This window comes from Botryllus schlosseri, chromosome 4 (genome assembly GCF_051294905.1).
Source record: "Botryllus schlosseri isolate E-star chromosome 4, Bs_hap1, whole genome shotgun sequence".
Lineage (NCBI taxonomy): Eukaryota > Metazoa > Chordata > Ascidiacea > Stolidobranchia > Styelidae > Botryllus > Botryllus schlosseri.
The window spans coordinates 18,139,360-18,157,874 of NC_137239.1; the positions used below are offsets into that span (position 1 = coordinate 18,139,360).

An 18,515-nucleotide genomic window follows, 5' to 3' on the forward strand; every position below is an offset into this window, starting at 1 on the left:
TGTACACGACGAAACCCTTGTTACCCAACTCTCGAACAGATGTACTTCCTGCCTCTGATGCAAGTAATGTTGTTTACCAATACAAGTGCCACTGTGATAGCAGGTATGTAGGACGTACATCTCAAAGATTGTTTGAGCGTATGAAGCAAAGTATCCCAAAATTGATTCGGTCAAAAACTTGCGCAAATGATCGCACGGAGCTCGAACGTCAGTGCAAATTGGCTGCAAAAACAGACTGCTATGATGATTACCAAGCATATGCTTCGTCAATTGGTCAGCATCTGAGTGAAAACCTTGCCTGTGCACAGCACTATGATGACAATATGTTCACTGTCATTGCGCGTGGTAGGTCTGTGTTTCATTTAAAAGTCTTTGAGTCTACTATTATTCAGTTGAGCAAACCTATTTTATGCAGACAAAAAGATTTCCTCTATAACCTACAAATTTCTCATTAGTGCGTGTTGTTCCGTGCGTGTAATTGTTTATTTACAAATTGTGCTGTTACTATAGTACCGTATGTCCGTATACTTCATAGTTTGTTATTGTTGCCATTGGTACAATGCGAATTTCATGGTTTGTGATTTTGATTGTTGCGTCATACTTTGCCTTTTTGGTTTTGCTTTTAAATCTGTTTAAATCCCTTTAGTGTGCCGATAACTCTTGAAAAGAGGCACCCGAAAAGTCTTCGAGTTAATAAATATTATTCTACAATGGATATTGTATTGAAAGCTATATTCAAGTTCTGTACCACGAACCAGCTATCAAAAAAATCGTAAAAACACTTAAACCACTAACACGAAATTCGAGTTGAGATTGAATTCCTAATAATTTACTTGTGGGTACACGACAGCAGTTCTGATTTTTCTGGACACAAGACTTGAAAGAACATCTTTGAGTTATCAACATAACAACGTGTTTGAAAATGTCGCGTACTAGTCTAAAACCAAAGTACCGACAGTCACAACCGACGCAAGTTATTACTATTTATTTCGGGATCAGGATCATTTCAACAAAATTACACACACTGTATAATATAATGATGTTTTTGTGCAACACGCTATTGATTTGAATCACAACAAACGGAAAGGAAATTCGAATTTCGTTCCATAATAGATATTGACCGACGTCGTTTCATCGGTGTGCATCGTTTTTTTAGATGCAAATTATGTTAGTGTAGCAGAAAACAATTTAGTGTAACAGAAAACAATTTCCAATCTCTTGGATTATGAACCCAATGTGTTAGCGTTCATTCAATATTTTGTTTGGGGAAACTAGTTAGGCCTACTTTGTAGGATACGAATGATTATCTCCACAACTCAGACAAAAGTATGGAAGATATTTACATCACCCAAAGTAATCCACTTTACTCGATATTCTCATGCTACGAAACTGTTGAATGATTGCTTACACTTGCAAACTAAAGAATGGTTGGTCAGTCTCTTCAAAATGCTTTTGATATCAAAATAACTTTTTAACACGAATGGTCACGTATCTACATATTCAAATAACCCAACACCGAATTAGTATACAGGAATATCATAGTTCTTGTAAGTTGTATATGCGCAATATATGTTTATCGTAAGTCCTACACATTCACGATATCCGTCGAGTTTTAGAAAATATTATACCGACATCGCGACATCTTTCAAAAACAAAACTGTGGTCACTACTTGAGAGACCTATTAGTAGTATATAAGTGCTCATCCAGCTCCGCTCCAATCACATCGCAGCATTTGATCACGTGACTACTTTTGAATTTCAAATCAAACAGAGAAAAGCGCGCGAAAGAGTTATATCAATAGTGCTTCAATAGGGACAATGGGTGACAATATATGTCAATAACGGGCGTGACCATCATTGTATTGACAATGATCGTGTCAGCTGATTGCATAATGGGTGTTAATGGGTGTGGGTTAGGAGAGCGAACCGTGACAGCATAATGGGGTGTGTGCTAGCGAACGTTACGGTATTGTGCAATGGTTAATACCGTAGACAAGTCCAAAGCTAGTGATATTACACCATACACAGCTTTGATCACGTAGCAAATTTGTAATTATATATTTTTTTAGCATCACTACAAATCATTCTTATTCCTATATACAGTCCAATTATTCCTATACAGCCATCCCATCGCAAGCTCCATCCCAGTTCATCTCCCAGTGCTTGTCCAAATGTTCGAAGTATATTTTCGGTCGTTCTGGTGTTACACCCTCCATTGTTCAGGATTTGCAGTCTTCTGCCCATCTCGCCTAGCGTTCGTTGCTGTTGTTTTGATTAAGGCGTCAAAGTGGGTATTTAGACCCACTCCAATCACGTGACCACTTTTGAATTTCAAATCAAACAGAGAAAAGCGCGCGAAAGAGTTGTGTGACCGTTATTGCACAATGGGTAATAACCTAGCGATATTGCACCATACATAGCTTTGATCACGTGACAAGTTTGCAATCATATATATATATTTATTCCGCGATGGTGTGATCATCATTGTATTGACCATGATTGTAGAATAAGTTTAGGCGACTATTTAAGTCACAAATTTGATGCTAAGCCATTCAATACGAAATTGAGCGACGATGGGAAGAATAGTGATTAACGATGTCAAATTCGAATCTCCAACAAATATTACAATGGACCAAACTTCAAAGAGTATAATAGTAACGGGTGTAGCGACGATAAAATTTGAGCAGCAGTTCATAATAAAACGCCGTAAAGGATATACGTGGGTGATCATACGTGACGAAGACAACGAAAAAAAATCAATGAAGATTCATGAGGAAGATGTTCGCATAAATGGAAAGTGTATTACTATCAAACAAGGAACCGCCGTGGAATTAAACAGCCTATTCATGAAAAATTGTTACAGATTAGAAATGAGCGACGCATCTCATCTCATACATTAATATATTTTTTTGTTGTAGATTTGAAATGCGCAACGCATGTCATTTCATACATTAATCATATCATTCATTATTCTGTAACCTATTTCTATTTACATGTATAATTAGATTGAATTATAATTTATTTGAAAGCAAGTGCGACAGTTCGAATACTATCATTCGATAGGCATGCGTGCTTTGAAGCGTTTGATATATGAACAAGCAAAATTTAAGCAGAATGCGTACGAAGCTATCCGAGCAGGACCATTCGATGAAAAGAATATGTATAGTTGGTGGGCAACGATCCAAGGACCAAACGGAACGCCCTACGAAGGTGGTGTGTTCAGATTATCAATCGAATATTCTACCGAGTATCCATTCAAGCCTCCTAAAATGCGATTTGAAACACGGATATTCCATCCTAACGTAAGCTGTAAAGGTACCATATGTGTTGATATTTTACAGAAGGAATGGTCACCAGCGATGACAACGTCCACTCTACTGATATCAATACGTTCATTGCTCGCTTCACCAAACCCTTATGATCCGATGGATCAAGAGAGTGCGGAAATGTATTTAAAAAATAAGGAACGTTATTTCCAACTAGCTACTCAATATACCCGTAGACATGCAATGGAAGATACGCAAGTCACCCAGCAAGAAAAATAGTGTTGTTTTAATCCGCCGCGAGTAGCGTGGAATTGCATTATACATTCCGTATTGTTCTTGTAATAAATAACAAAAATCAACGTCTGGTTGCGTTGTTATTCGTCTGAATGGGGACTTAGCTCAATGGTAGAGTATCTGTCTTGCAAATAGAAGATACGGGTTCAATTCCCGTAGTCTCCACGACTTTTCTATTGATGCTGTATCTGACTAGAACACGAATGAGGAGCCGTAGTTGTTTTGCGATTTTATTACAGACATATCAAACTAGTAACAAGCATCATAAAATCACGCGTGGTGTAACGCTTCGAATACGATTATATTTTTTACAACGATCGCATTCCCTTTAAATTCTATAAGAATAGGACAGGTACGCGGTAAACAGTAATGTTTGTCTTTGCAGACAGTGATTGTCGGAGATTCAATCTTACCGTAGTGAGGAACATGCAGTTTCTTCACTACGATCTTATTGGTACGATACATTATTTCGCATGAGAAAGGAATAGTGATAGATCTCACTTTCGGTAATACAATCGTTTTTTCATAATAGCTACGATCTCCATTACTACTCAAGCGTAGGGGACCAATACAAATGCGAGCCATAGTCATGATTTACGTTCACATTCTTCTCCACAGCAAAATAGCGTATATAATAAGAATTCCAGAAATAACAGCGCGGTTGCAACGATAGTTATTATTTCGATTTCTTCCATTGAGATTTTATCCAACTGAAACTTCTTTTTCGAATGAGATGATCGTGTTCATCCAATTTGAAGCTTGATGATATCGAACACTTTTGTCTCTTATCTAGTTGTCGCAATTTACGCATAAGATCGAAGAATTTGATTTCGTCGTGTTCACGTATGACGGTTCTGAAATTCTTTGCAAAAGCACTACCGTCTTCAAAACACCAACTGATTTGATCGTCACTAACTGCACTTATGAGAACAGTTTTGGATTTTACGTCTCGTTTGCGCTTGAGTGCTTGCGAAGCAGCGTCTTCTCGTAAATGAAATTTCAAATCGGCAGAGTTACCACTATAACACTGCGCAAACATGAGTAGGTTTTTTGTATCTTTACGAAAGCTTTTTAATAGCTCACACATATCATCATCGAGTAGATGCCTATCATAAAATACAAATCCGGAATCGCGAGCTTCAGGATCATTTTCTTTTGTGTTATTTGGACATGAAAATCCGTGACCGACGAAATATATGAAGTTTATCTTGGCGCTACTATCGGCCATCGTTTGAAGCTCTCTGGAAAAATTTCCAAGAGTGGCTTGCTCTTCACGCAACACTTTGATATCTTCAGTCTTGAATTTGAATTTCTGTACTAAGATATCTGTCATAATCTGAATGTCTTGTAACGTTCCTTCATTTTCGACATGGTGCGGCTTTCCGCGATAACACATCGATACTATAAGCGCATTCATGATGACACTGACTAGATCCCGAGCAATAACCACTTATATATAACTCCAATGAATACACACGAATTTATTAAAAGCGATTTCTCAAAAATTCCCATAATTTTAGTTTACGAAAAACGACAAGTTCACCGCGGTTACGACGAATAATTCTATGCTTCGACAACACATCTATATACATACAATTTTTAGGAAAACGCACTGGTATCCAATCAGACCCGCGGAAAATTGTAACTTCGTTATCATGCGGGTAAATGCGTATGTGAAACGGCTCGAAAGAAATTCTATTACGATTTGCATTCATGACAATAATTTTTCCTTGGACTTTCATGTAGGCCTTCTCATCATCTCCAAAGTATTCTATGATGGTGAAACTAGTTGCTCCCATTTCAAGATTCTAACGAAGTCCACTACGATATCGTCGTTCTCTTTTCGATCATCACCGAAGTGATCCAAATACTGTAGTGTGCTCATACCAGTAGAGCGTTTCATAATATATGCAATTGCATGAGCTCCACAAGCGTCTGACCTTTCATGCTGTAATGGTTTTATTGAGCTAGTATAATTTTCGGGATCAAGGAAACTCGCAATCTCAATCCTGAATGGAGTGATACCCAGACTATCGTGAAAATGGGTTTCATATTGATCAGCATATATGCAAACACAGTGACTACCTTCCTTGTGACTTTCATCATAATTGATCACAATTGAATAAGGAGGTTTTGGGCGCTGAGGGAGTTGATCAATAGGGAAATTCCCTAGATAGTGTTGTTTCGTAGCATGGTAACTATACAATATTTCATCTATTTCTTGTCCGTTCATATCACGGTCACCGTGCGAGCTTGGCTTATTTCCAGTATTTTTTGAAATTCCATAAAGCACAGCAGTGTCGTTTCGCTCTCAACACCTGCCGCAGGAAAGGTGATTCGAAGACTGATCGTTCCACTTTTCTGCAGCTCGAAGCAGTCATCTAAATCGTCACCTCGCAAATTATATGCTAGAAGCGTGTATCCATTTGCGAACTCGGGAGGGGAAATCAAGCCTTTTTGTCGTTCGATGGCACCCATAGATTGAATGAGATTTAGGTAGGCCTCGGAATAATGATTGTTTTCAAAATCAAGTTCGTAGCCACCCTCTGGCATAAGGAAACCATTTACTTTCAATTCAACCCGATTCATTTTATTATGAATAAAATTATATGGGTTCTTATCTAATGCTCCTTGGAATGCCTCAGTTTTCACCATGGCTATAATCAAACGTGTCGGCAGGGTTCCCGAATACAGATTACCAATATCGATTTGAGTGGTGTTAGCCGCAAAAGTTCGAGTCAGCAGCTTCATGTCCATAAAGGGATACCTAGCTGGTGCGTCTACCATCAAGGCAGATTTTACATCTTCGGTTACCCGCACTCCACATAGGTGCAATTCTTTTTTGATGATTTTGAAATTGCTGGTAGCGGCTCCAAACAGAAAGAAACTTTTCGGATTCAATGTTAATTCGAACTCTAACGGAACCTCGTCCAAAATATAGCGGTCTTGCAAACACAACCCGTGATGTATCTTACCGCTAATTTCAACGACTTTGCTCCCGGCATAAGGCAAACTTCTCGCGTTATGACCTTTGTTAACCGAATCGTCACCTAGGGTCGAATCATCCAATTGCTTCTCTGTGTCCTTGACCCATCCTTGTGTAAGAAGCGTTGTCTCTTGCACGTCGTGAGGTGTGAACAGATAGTGTAAGTAGGCCGAATAACATTGTAGCTTCACGTCTTGTTTCAGGGTATGGTTCCCGACTTTGATGTGAAGTTGAGAAATTAGAGAATCAAGAATGTTATTCACAACTCCAATGCTGTCCGTGGCAGCTAGATCCGCATCGCCTTTCAATAGTTTCAAGCGAAATAAAAAATAGGATTCGCTTAAATCAATAAAATCGTCACATCCTTCATAGCGGTAAATAATCACGCTTGCGTTGTCCGACACAGGTGGAATCTTAATGATCCGTTTCTTCTCCACGCTTGTTTGGGTAGGTGGGAGTTGAAAAAGATCCAAGCTAGGATGTACGCCTTCGGCAGATTTCGCGTGAATTAGCTCCGTCATCTTTCGCGAGTCTGCTAGCTAATGAAAAAATAAAGTAGGGAGAGTTCTATTTAATCGAAAATGTCCCGTCGCCGCTTTTTCCGTTTCGTGGTCTTTTTTCTAGGTGCCTTTCTCTTGCCTAGGAAGTTGTCAAGAGCTTTGCTAGCTGCTTGTTTGCCTCTTATTTTGAAGCTTTCACCGACGTTTTGTCCACGCAATACGTCAGAAGCTACTTCTGCTCCTGTATGGAGTAGTTGTTTGCCGAGAGCTTTCGCCCCTTTTGATATCAATGGTACAACACTTCGTCCCAAACTACGAAAGAGATTTCCTAAACCGTGTCCTCTTTGCACTCGTCCTCGAAAATAGTTTATGCCATTACCACTTTGCACACGATAGTATTGTTGAAAGGCATCGCGATCACAACAGTAATGTGCTCTCATGATGACGTAAAGCAAGTGTGATATCAATCATGGACCCCTTCAGATTTATACCCGTACCTTTATCGTCTTTGATACTAATCTGAATTCGACGAGCGTCTTCCGTAATCATAGGGAAAAAGTATATTTTTTCGAATATATGATGTTGATATTCATTGACACTACTCGTAATGGGGATGTTTGTAATAGCGGAGCTTTCGTGTCGCCGACTGATTGCGGTCGAATGAGATCGGTATAAATTAATAAATTGGTGATAGGCGTGATGGAATCCCTCAGAGTGATCTCTGAAGTTAAATAATTCCCTCCTAGCAGCTTTTTCTTCCTAAGCTTTCCATACACGAAAACCGGATTTCTGACTCCGGTTGGATTCTTCAGGAAATTAGGAAACGCACCCGATTTGTAAGGTGGAATGACTAACATACCACTAGAACTTCCTAGCTGGTTAATATATACTTGGTCCTGCGTGCGATTGATTCTATCAATCAAACTTTTGAAGTCATAATAATTACCCTTGGGGTAAAAATAATGATTTTTACTTCCCACTTGAATCAGAGGCGATGTTTTCTCATCCTGAAATTGCCATAACAGAGCGTCGAAAGCAGGTAAAGTAGGTTGGAACTCGTTGCGAATCGAGAACTCCGCTAGGCCCAGTTCGTATTTTCCTGTAATCGGACGTGCTAGCTCGAGAACAAAATCTGATTCCAAACTGCTAATGTGAATGTATTTCATAGTGCGATACCCCGCTTTCGGAATTGAAGTACAGCGCTCGATGGAGCGCTTCGAAACGGAATTTCACCACCTTTGTGATCCAGCAAGGAAATTTTTACACGTTCCAATCTATTTATACTTAGCGGAAGAAAGAAAGGTTTTATGTAATATTTTGAAAACACCTTCTTATCTCCATCGACTTTTACAACTCGTAATAAACGCTGTAGTGAACCGCTAGACTCTTGGGGTTCAATGATGTCGCAATGAACGTATACGAAATCGATTTTCGACAAGGGTCGTACATCAAAATTGAGATGTATTGTCTTGTCAGTGAAAAAGTATGCGGATAGGTCTGCTCTATTCTTCGGCAATATGAAACGTAGGAGAGTCAGGCTAACTACCGCCAATTCTAGATGCTCAAGTGTTCCAGTATAATCGTACTCTCTGGTGTCGATTCGATATCGCGTATCCTCTCCCGGTCTTGCACTAGCTGCAATGTTTTTGTGTGGAATCGAAACCGTCAGGCTATCACTTTCAGGAAAACACTTGACTTTCACATCGGGATTAATGCTCTCCAACGATTTAAACATGTCATATACGGATTCATATTCACCAATTTTGAACTTCAATCTTCTTGTGACTTCACTGGGACCCATAATGTCGAAACCGTAGTAGCTATTTGTGATTGCGATCCGTTCGTTAAAATCGGTTGGGAAGCCAATCTCAGTCAACGCGACTTCGCTTCTTTCTACATTTCTTGGGGTGTCTAGTTCGTTGGTGTAAACCGCAGCTGTATTTTGTGGAAACCTGTCCATGGAGGCATTGGAAAATAACGTAATATAACTCATAGTTTGGGTATCTTTGGAGCCGGTAACATATATCCCACACACGAAGATAACAGCGACACCCAAAGCTCTTTGTTGTCTTGCACGACACTCAAATTATACAGCGAAAAACTCACGATGAGCAGTATAATTATAACTTGAGCAATGAATTGATAAAAGTTACGGTTCGACGATATCTTTTTGATCGACCCAGGTATTGAATTCCGGTCCATAATTCAACCACTTCACTAAAAACTGACTACGTTTACCACGCCGTCGCCTCTTTATAATCTTTTCGACTTGCCATTTTTGCGGTTCAGTAACGGGTTGAATTTCTTGTCTGTAAAATTGTCCGTCAATTATTTCGTTATTGTAATCACGTAAGCGATAGGTTGGCGGATCTCCTTTCATGGCTTTGACAATGTAAAATATCTCGGGTTGCCAGTTGGGTCGACTAGACTTCTCAAACAGATTGCGAATTTTCGAGATGCGTACAGGGGTCCCGACCGCTAAAGTGGGTAGTTTGGAGTCGCGAAATCCATACATTTTTTGCCAAATGCTTTCTTGATTATGTCTATTAACTTCACTAGGAGGGATCCCTAACGAGCGGTGTCTGGTGTGATTGTACGAATAGACCATATCATCTAGCACATCGATATAATTGCTGGTGTTATTTTTCGTGAAATAGCGGTAGAAGATTTGACGGAAACTACGGATAGCCCTTTCCGCAATCGAAGATTTCAATTCGCTTTTCGTGTAAAAGTACCGCACCTTGTTTTTTCTGAGAAAATTCTGAAAAGCTCGACTCGTGTATTCTGTACCTCTGTCTGTCTGTAGCACTAATGGAAGGCTCTCTTTGAAAACTTTTTTGAAAGCAGATATCATGTTGTCACTCGATTTATTTTTAATCGGAATCATCCACACATACTTGGAGAAAACATCAATAATAAGAATAATATATCTAAACCCACGATTGTATTTTGAAATAGACTGTACGTCGATTAAATCGCTTTGAAACTGCGCTCCGATCCCTGACACAACAACTTGGCGACGTTTAAATCTTTTTCGAATGGGAAAGTGATAGGTATAACTATCTTGTCCCTTCAACCACTCGCTGTCTTTCTGTAGGTAAGCACCCCTATAAGAATTGGGTTTTTTGGGATCGAAGTAGTCTAGTTTGTCCATAGCTTTCCAAAGTAGCGTTGATTGGGCTTTTGTTGACGCGGAGTATCGAGTTCTTTCCAGTTAAGCGGAGGTTTGAGGTCGACCTTTTTCTTTGCTTTTTTCTTGGGTTTTTTCTTCTTTGGAGTATCTCCCTCCTGTTTAGTAACGCTCCAATTAAACGCGTGCGGGGGCCCCGGCGTCGCGTTTGTGTCATCAGATGGTGGCGCGCGCGCTGCGTCTGCTTTAATGACGGGCGGCGACGCGTTTTTATCGTCGAGTGACGAAGCGTTTGCGAGCGCTTTTATCGCCGCGTCATTCTTTCTTAGGTTTCTCAAGATATTGATACCGTGTTTGTAAAGCGCTAGTTTTTGCACGCGAGTCAAATCCGAGTCTCTGATTTTGGCAATATGTTTGTCAAATTTCCTTTCGTATCCATCTTTTGTTAGTAGCGGTGGAAAATACAGCTCACGCATTTCTCGTCAGTCCGCCCAAGAGGCTTCCCAGTATCGGAATAGCGGCACTCAAAATGGCTAGGAACGGAATAACGTTAGATACAGTATTGAATTAAAGTTACACGTATTTACCCGAAAGAAAGCCACCCTTTTGCAAAACATTGCGCCTGCCTTTTTGAGTTTTGCAACACAGGACCTTCCGTATACTGGATTTGTGCTTTTTCAATTTAGATTTTCTTGCGTTAGAAATAGGTACATCGCCCGACACCAGGTTTCGAAGACACTCGCACACACTAGCGACAAATTCCTTATGCTTCAATAACTGAATACGTTCGGGGTTTTTAGCCCTCCGTAAAGTTTTCAATTTGGTAAGATGATCTTTTAAACGTTTTTTCAAAATGAGTCTTCGCGCGTCCTTAGCCATCCCGAATGATGATTATCGTTCGAGCAGCGCGCTATTTATTCCAAATACACAGTCATGCGTTCGTCCGGAAATATGTTGGTACGAAGTCGATACTTTTCCGGTGTCTCTTGGGTTAAATCAATGGCAATATATGAATAAGGTTCGCGAGTTGCTCTTTTGTATGCTTCTGTAAGCATAGTAGGATTGTCCGGGAACATTTGACGTGAAAGGTAACGTATTTGTGAAACGTCACGTGGATTTTTAAACACCACAATATAGCTAGCGCTGAGAGTGACGTCACGAAAACCACCACCTCGGTGAAATATGTTCTGGACTAATAGGATTACTGAGACATTATTATGATGGGAATGACGTATGAATAGGTCCCTCGCTTGTTGTGCTTCCGTCATCATGTCGTCTAGTATTATCAGAGTATGTCCATTACCACCCTGCTGTAAATGTTCTAACTCGTCTAGACCTTGGTGGAATTTCACACCCTTCATTTTATCGTATAACGGCTGATAATTATTGTACAGCCAAATAATCTTCCTTGGATAAGGCGCGATGATTTTCTTGGCATTTTGCACAAGTCGATAGGCAAAACATGTCTTACCACAGCTCGAAGGTCCAGCTATAATCATCCTGAACGGAGAATTTAAGACACGTGCACGCTCCATTTTTTATTACAAAACAGTCAACATTTTATTACAACGCAAGCGGTACAGTATGAATCCCATCACTCAATACAATTCTTTTATAGTAACCGTATGATAAAGCGGAACGATATTGATGATATGTGAATATTTCTCCCTGAAAGCAGCGGAAGCCGGAGTTATATCCACCGGATATAGAACGGTTTTGCAATACACCTTTGAAATCTTTGAAAGTTTTGCAGGCCGTTTTACTCAAACCTTTTGAGGAATATTTATCTGTATCACCCGAGCAATAGTAGGTTTTTGAATTGAGGCCTACAAACCCCCGTCCACTCCATTCTACTTTAAACAAACCCGGTGTTCGCGTAGAGTAATTATGAGCAGCGATACAGCACGGTTCATCGATTTTGAAAGCGACTGGGTCCCTCTCGAAGTCTGTTTTATGCTTAACGCAGGCCCTTTGAACCAACCACCGATCATGAATTTCAAAGAACTCTTTACGCTTCGAAGGGATGATCAATGAGTAGATAGAGTCAGCTGATATCGCAAGGTAACAGCTGTCGGTGTCAAGTTCAAGATGAAATTGATCGCAATCGTTTATGTACACGTGGAGGAAGTCATACATGAACGACAACATCCGTTGCTTACTGTGATTAAATATGAAGAACCCTACGATGACGGGTTGATCAAGGCGAGTCGTATCGGGCCGAGAGGTTACTTCAATTAAGTCCGAGTCAATTTCATCGGCGTCGATAAAATTCGGTTTTTTGATGAGCGCTTGAACTTCATCGCGAGTCACATATTTGTGATTTTTATATTTGGCTGGATTTTGTATAGTGGTTCCGAACGCTGAATTTCCGCACATCTTAAAGGTTAAAGCCTGTATTTCAAGTGCACGGTCTCTAGGAACGACGTCACCTTTACGCCGTAGCGTTGTTACGCGATCTACGAAGTTGCGAAATACTCTCTTAGGCTCATATTCCAAAGCTTGGTAAACACGCGTGACCACCATTCCGTGACGCAAATACCAACTCAACAAATCGGTAGTAACCAATTGCTTTTCGATGAAATAACTGGACGCGAGCGCTTTTTTCGGAAACTTGACTTTATTTTCCCTTGCGTATTGAGCCATATGCGGACCGATATCACATTCAATAATTTCGATGTGCTTAAAGAAAGGCGGTAACTCTTCAAACTTAGATTTCAAATGATCTGGGCAGTGCGCGTCGCATTCTATCGCACCGAAAAAGCGATTGTTAACGACTCGATCGAGTATTTGTTCTTGCGAGAGTAAATATTCTTTTGTCACATTCCTTTGTAAATGTGCAACGAGGCGCGCAATGTCTGGATCGCGCTTCATTGCTTTCCATTCACATTCGCGCACTCGAATGACCAGATATCCTAGGCGTTCAAAATAGGCGGTGGTTTCTTCGGTTTTAATGCGTCGATTATGATTAATATTTTGATTACAAGGATAACATTTTATACAATTATGCCACCAACAGCCGTCCATGTTGAATATTAACTTCCGGTCTGCTGAGTATCCATCTACGCTAATTCTACGGGCTCCGAGTTTAACTTGCGGACCGTTCCAAGCGTGACGAATCGGAATACCGCGAACAATGCTTTGATAAGTTAACCACTCGAGTTCGATCATGGATGGATAAGTCGGTTTTCTATGAAATTTCTGTTTCCCTTCATCATACAGCCAACGGGTGACATATCCAGTTGGCATATTGAGATCAATGGCGTGCAAGTATAATGCGTTGCAATCATATCCTACTATAGATTTCACGTCTTTGGCCGCGTCTCCATACTTCAAAATGCGAATTTTGGTCTCGTCTGCCATTGCATACCTGTTTGTAATTTGTGCCAATCCACCAATCAAGTTATTAATTACAGTGTGATGGAGATCGGCATTAGCTTTATTGAATAAAGCGATTTCACAGCTTTGATCGAACATAAGTCGATTAGCTATACTCGGTAAGCTGACGTGATTTTTGAACATGTCAATCCCCAGTTTTTTATAAAAGTCGAAGTTGTTATTTACCGCGACGAGAAAGCCGACCACATCACATTCATTGTAGTATTTTAAAAAATCCCTCATTGTTTTCATATCGAGACGCTTCCAAGTATTGACGCATTCTTGGTATTGTTCAGCTGTAATATTATGCCCACGAAGACTACTATAAAAGCTATCGTGTGGCGGTAGCGATGTCTCTTTCAATTTATCAATATGCGTCATATATTCATATGGAAAGTAAAATTTATTGTTTACTCCATCACCGTACACTTTCAAATACGCGTCCAGGCTATATCCCGGAGCGAGGAACAGAGATATATCTAGAAATTTCAATTTATTTGTGGAGATATTGAGATAACTGCTGTTTCGCTTCAATACAAAAAAGCCGCTCTCCTCTCGCAAAAGAGCGATCAAATATTTTTTACACAGATTTAAATCATAGCGAGCCGAGTTGAAGCCGATTACGGGTATTTGATCTAACCACGTTTGAAAGCGATGATACAACAACTCCAGGTACGATCGCGTTTTAATCGGATCAATCACTTTACGTTCCTCAATCAAGTCGCGAAGAGTAGTCAACTCGGTGTCATATATAGCACGCATTTGCGAAGACGCAATTTCTTGAATTTCATGAAGCTTATCAACCATTTCTTTAATTAGATCACGCGGGTTCCCATTGGAAATAAATGTAGTTGTTTCGTTCGTGACATTATCACACAGTGAGACTGAGAGCGGGACATGTTTACTGGTAAATGTTACCTTGGGTGTATCGGACTTGAGATTTTCTTTTACTAAGAGACTCTCAAAGTCAAAGCAAATTCTGAATTTGTAAAAACGTTTTTCTTCACTAACAAACATACCTTCATTTTCCAAATCTTCAAACACCGTCGCTTTTGGACGATAAACACCAGAACCGTATCGATACCTTTTCGAAGAATTACAATGATTTTCAATATGTCGTTTCAAACTAGCATTCAAGGTAAAGAATGTTTTACACGAATCACACATAAAAGTAGACGTATAAATCTCTATGTTCGATATTAAGCAACAGTGATTTTCAAACATGTGAATATGAATTGTGAGTCCAGGTGCATTGGAAGTTCGTCGCAAGACCGTGGTTTGTTCCTGTTTTTCGTAAAGTAATATTCTAACGTTAAAACATGCTTCCACTTTCGATAGTTGCTCGAGGGATATACCATTAACAGCTGAGATTCGGTAACGATTTTCAAATTGGCTAGTCAATTGAGAAACATGACTTTCGTCAAGTTTTTTAATTAAACTAAATGATAGGCATCGAAACAGGCAGAGATTATCTGTATATGGTACTCCTTTACGATTACGAATGAAAACTCTGATAAATTTACATTTGGATAATCTTTCCATTTCTTCTGAGACAACACCTCCGCTAAGTAAGGGTCTTTCCATTTCATACATGAATAAAGTAATGTGTAGCACCTCCGAACAAACAAATTTTGTGTCCGGTCTGACTCGATTCGCATAATCGTAGCCGGCCGATAAATCAATTGCATTTCTAAACGAATCAAAATCTTCACGCGATATGATAGTTCTTGGGACATCGAGGACAGCTTGAGATGATTGGGGGTGAAAATACGTATATCGCTCAGACTCACGATTATATAGTAGATACCCAAAGCCATAATTTATTTTAAATTGTCTAAATCGTTGCGGGTATATACTTGCGATACGCGCGTGAATGTCAGCGGGCTCTCGTTCAATCATCCGAATATTGACTATATGTCGCACGCGATTTCTCGAAGTCCACGTTGAGTCAATGATCGAATCGTAGTGCTCTTCAATTACTTCGACGGCGGCATCTTCAAAGCCCAAGGATTCGTCGACGATCCAATCTCGATCCAAATATCACCTGCGTAGAGTCATTTATGCTATCTGTAAAACATAGAACATTAGAAATTGAGAAGCTTATTTCAATCGCAGTTTTTTGCTTACCGTTTGCGCTTGTATGATACGGTATCCAGTCGTAAAGTCGTGTGTCAACAAAGTATTGAAAATATTACCTATATTTACTCTATATCTGTAAAACAAGCACAATTTCACTTACTAGAAAACGAAGTTATATCTCAAGCGCAATTTAGATTGGTTTAAACCGTACAGAAACATGAACTTAATTCTGTCCAATCTAGCAATCTCAGTATCACGAATATTCGAGTCTGTTTTATCGTCACACAACAGTTTTTCGATATCTTTGATCACGTTTTTTGCAATGACAAGAAAATTTTTTGTCCAGTCTTGTTCGAATCCTTCCATCGAAATAAGGCGGTTCCACATCGCTTGCATTTTCAAATGATCATCCATCATGTGTTCGAAGTAAGAACCAATATCTTGACGAGGACGCTTTCGTGAAGGTTCCTGTGGATCCATTAGACTTTGATAGAAGGCCGACATATCGCTAATTTGTGTCATGTCTCTCTGAGTGGTGGATGCAGCTATATCGGCTAAGTTATCATTCATAATGTTAAGCTGCAAACAAAATTCGAATTAGTGACAATCGTTCATGCAAATAATATATACATCAGCCAAGTTTTTCAGTCATAATGTCAAGGTGCAAACAAAATTCGAATTGGTAACAATCGTTCATGCAAATAACAATCGTACAAGCAAAACATATTATTCAAAGACTATCATTATAAGCTGCATTTTTTCTGGTTCTGAAGCTAGATGCTCTAAGATACAGTTCTTCAGCCAAGGGATCATTCTCAACACAGCCATTAACTCCTTTAATACAAGTTTTAGTTCTCTCTATTAAATCGAACAGAACATCACGACGGGCATGTTTGTTGAAACTGACCAGAGAAGGTGAGTAAATACCCCTTCCAAATTTTACGATGACCGTTTTAGCCCTGAACGATATAGGATGTTTGACAGTCATCAAGTCAGAGCCATTTTGTTTATCACAAAGCATGAAGCAGCAAGATGGATTAATAATCCCGTATTCACATTGCACTGCTGTACGATTTATAGTCAGAATTGTTTCCTGTAAAGCAGTATTTTCAAAGAAAAGCGTTCCGCAGTTCGGAAACACAGAAATACATTTTGTAGCATCATAATATTTGAAAGCTTTCAAATTTTCCAAACTCGACAGCAAATAATTTGCTGTTTCACTACCGAAAAGCATTTCGTGCAATACTTCCTTTCCAGAATGGCAATGCCCTTCCAGAAAGAAGTGTGGAGCAAGTAATTTTTCATGAGTCAAGCTTTCACCGACAGCTACTATCAGAGCGGCACGAAGAAAATTGAGACTCCGTTTCAACCCGCCATATTGTATTTCAACAATATTTTCTTCCAGATATCTATACATGACTGTTCCATCATGTATTTCTGTCATCTCTCTTAATCCAACTAGCCAACGCATGAATAAGCGATTCTTCTCATCATACTCCTGTTCTGCTTTGGTAGTGTCATGTATATGTCTTTGCATTGGCCTAAGGACCGGAGGATCATGCTGGATCCAATATCTAGGAAAGATCCTTATTGACGATTGATCTGGCGATGATGGTATATTCGGCTTTGGTATAGAGCCAACATTAGAGTCGGAAAAACCACTTGAAATATGAGTGGAATCGTCGACAAGCTCGCTAAAAGTAGGTTGCTCTGTAACTTGCGATGTGCTCTTCTCTATACGTCGCAGTAGGATTTGCTTCGCGATCTCATTGCTATCACGAGAAATTTCACCTAGCGGCTCGCTACTTTCGGCAATCGCCTCCGCACCAAGAGACAAATCCATTTCCGTGTCGGGATTGCCTACTGCTTGTCCCGAAGCTTGATGATTGACAGTATCAGAAGGGGTCGGATCGCTAGTCAATTTCTCAACGTCATAAACGGCTTGTTCACCTACTGGTGTTGATTGACTCAGAGGTAACAATTGATCCTTAAGTTGGGTCTCGTTGCTAATTAGCTCGATGTCATTAGCCTGTTGTTTTGATGGGGATGAATCAGTATTGAATGCGGGACATATCTGACGTATGACAACGCGATCGCGAAATTCTTCTTCGCTCAAAGATTTCAGAAGAACTTCTTTAGCAGATGGGATCTTCGTTATGGGTCTAAAGTATCGATCCATAACGACGAGTTCCTCATCATCTTTATCCATTTGATCACATTTCATATGATTTGGAATTTCTACACTCAATGCATGGTCACTGCTTTCTCGGGTTGATTGGTTGCTTGGCAACTGCTGACTATCATCATCCATAATTACTTCAACTTGCAAAGACATCTCGAATACTTTTCACTGATTCGCTCAGATTTAGTGATACCTCATTTCACATTCGGCTAATCTTATACCAAAATGCTTCGCGCCAGAATCACATAAGAAAAATGTTCGCTCACTAACGGACAAACATTAACCGTTGGGATTTGAAATTATTGATAGATAGTAACAGCCCCTTCGAACAAAAGACATTACCAACCGTCGTTTTCGCTTTGTTGGTAGAGCAAACAATGCATTGAGTGTTTGAAAAGCAATGAATAGTAGACGGTAAAACGAACCTCTATCAAATTTATTAAAAACAAAGTAAAACTCCAATTGAACTCTCAAATAAATGGAAGTGCGCGAAAGTAACGTTCGTTACAATTCATAGCCATACTTTCAACGTATTTTTTAACCAACAACATATTCAAACTCTGGAATGTCATAAATTAAATCAAAGTACGACCAATCATTTCAAAGTTGGAAATCTACCAATCAGAATACAGTATCGTGTTCTACACCAATACTTTCAATATATTTTTAACCAACAACATATTCGAACTTTGGAATGTTGTAA

The 18,515-nt window shown here is 39.6% G+C and overlaps 2 protein-coding genes and 1 non-coding gene across 4 annotated transcripts in view; 1 reads left to right on the top strand and 2 right to left on the bottom strand.

The window, feature by feature from the left end:
• LOC145437212 (ficolin-2-like) overlaps window positions 1-18,515 on the bottom strand; it is a 145,187-nt gene that overhangs the window by 113,211 nt on the left and 13,461 nt on the right. The gene's annotated exons all lie outside the window — the stretch shown is intronic.
• Window positions 3,655-3,725, top strand: Trnaa-ugc (transfer RNA alanine (anticodon UGC)). The gene has a single exon. It is a non-coding gene; the product is annotated as a tRNA-Ala (tRNA).
• On the bottom strand, window positions 5,790-7,067 carry LOC145438011 (uncharacterized protein F54H12.2-like). Its single transcript, XM_080315374.1, has one exon. It carries the CDS (start codon window positions 7,065-7,067, stop codon window positions 5,790-5,792), a length of 1,278 nt encoding a protein of 425 aa, XP_080171500.1.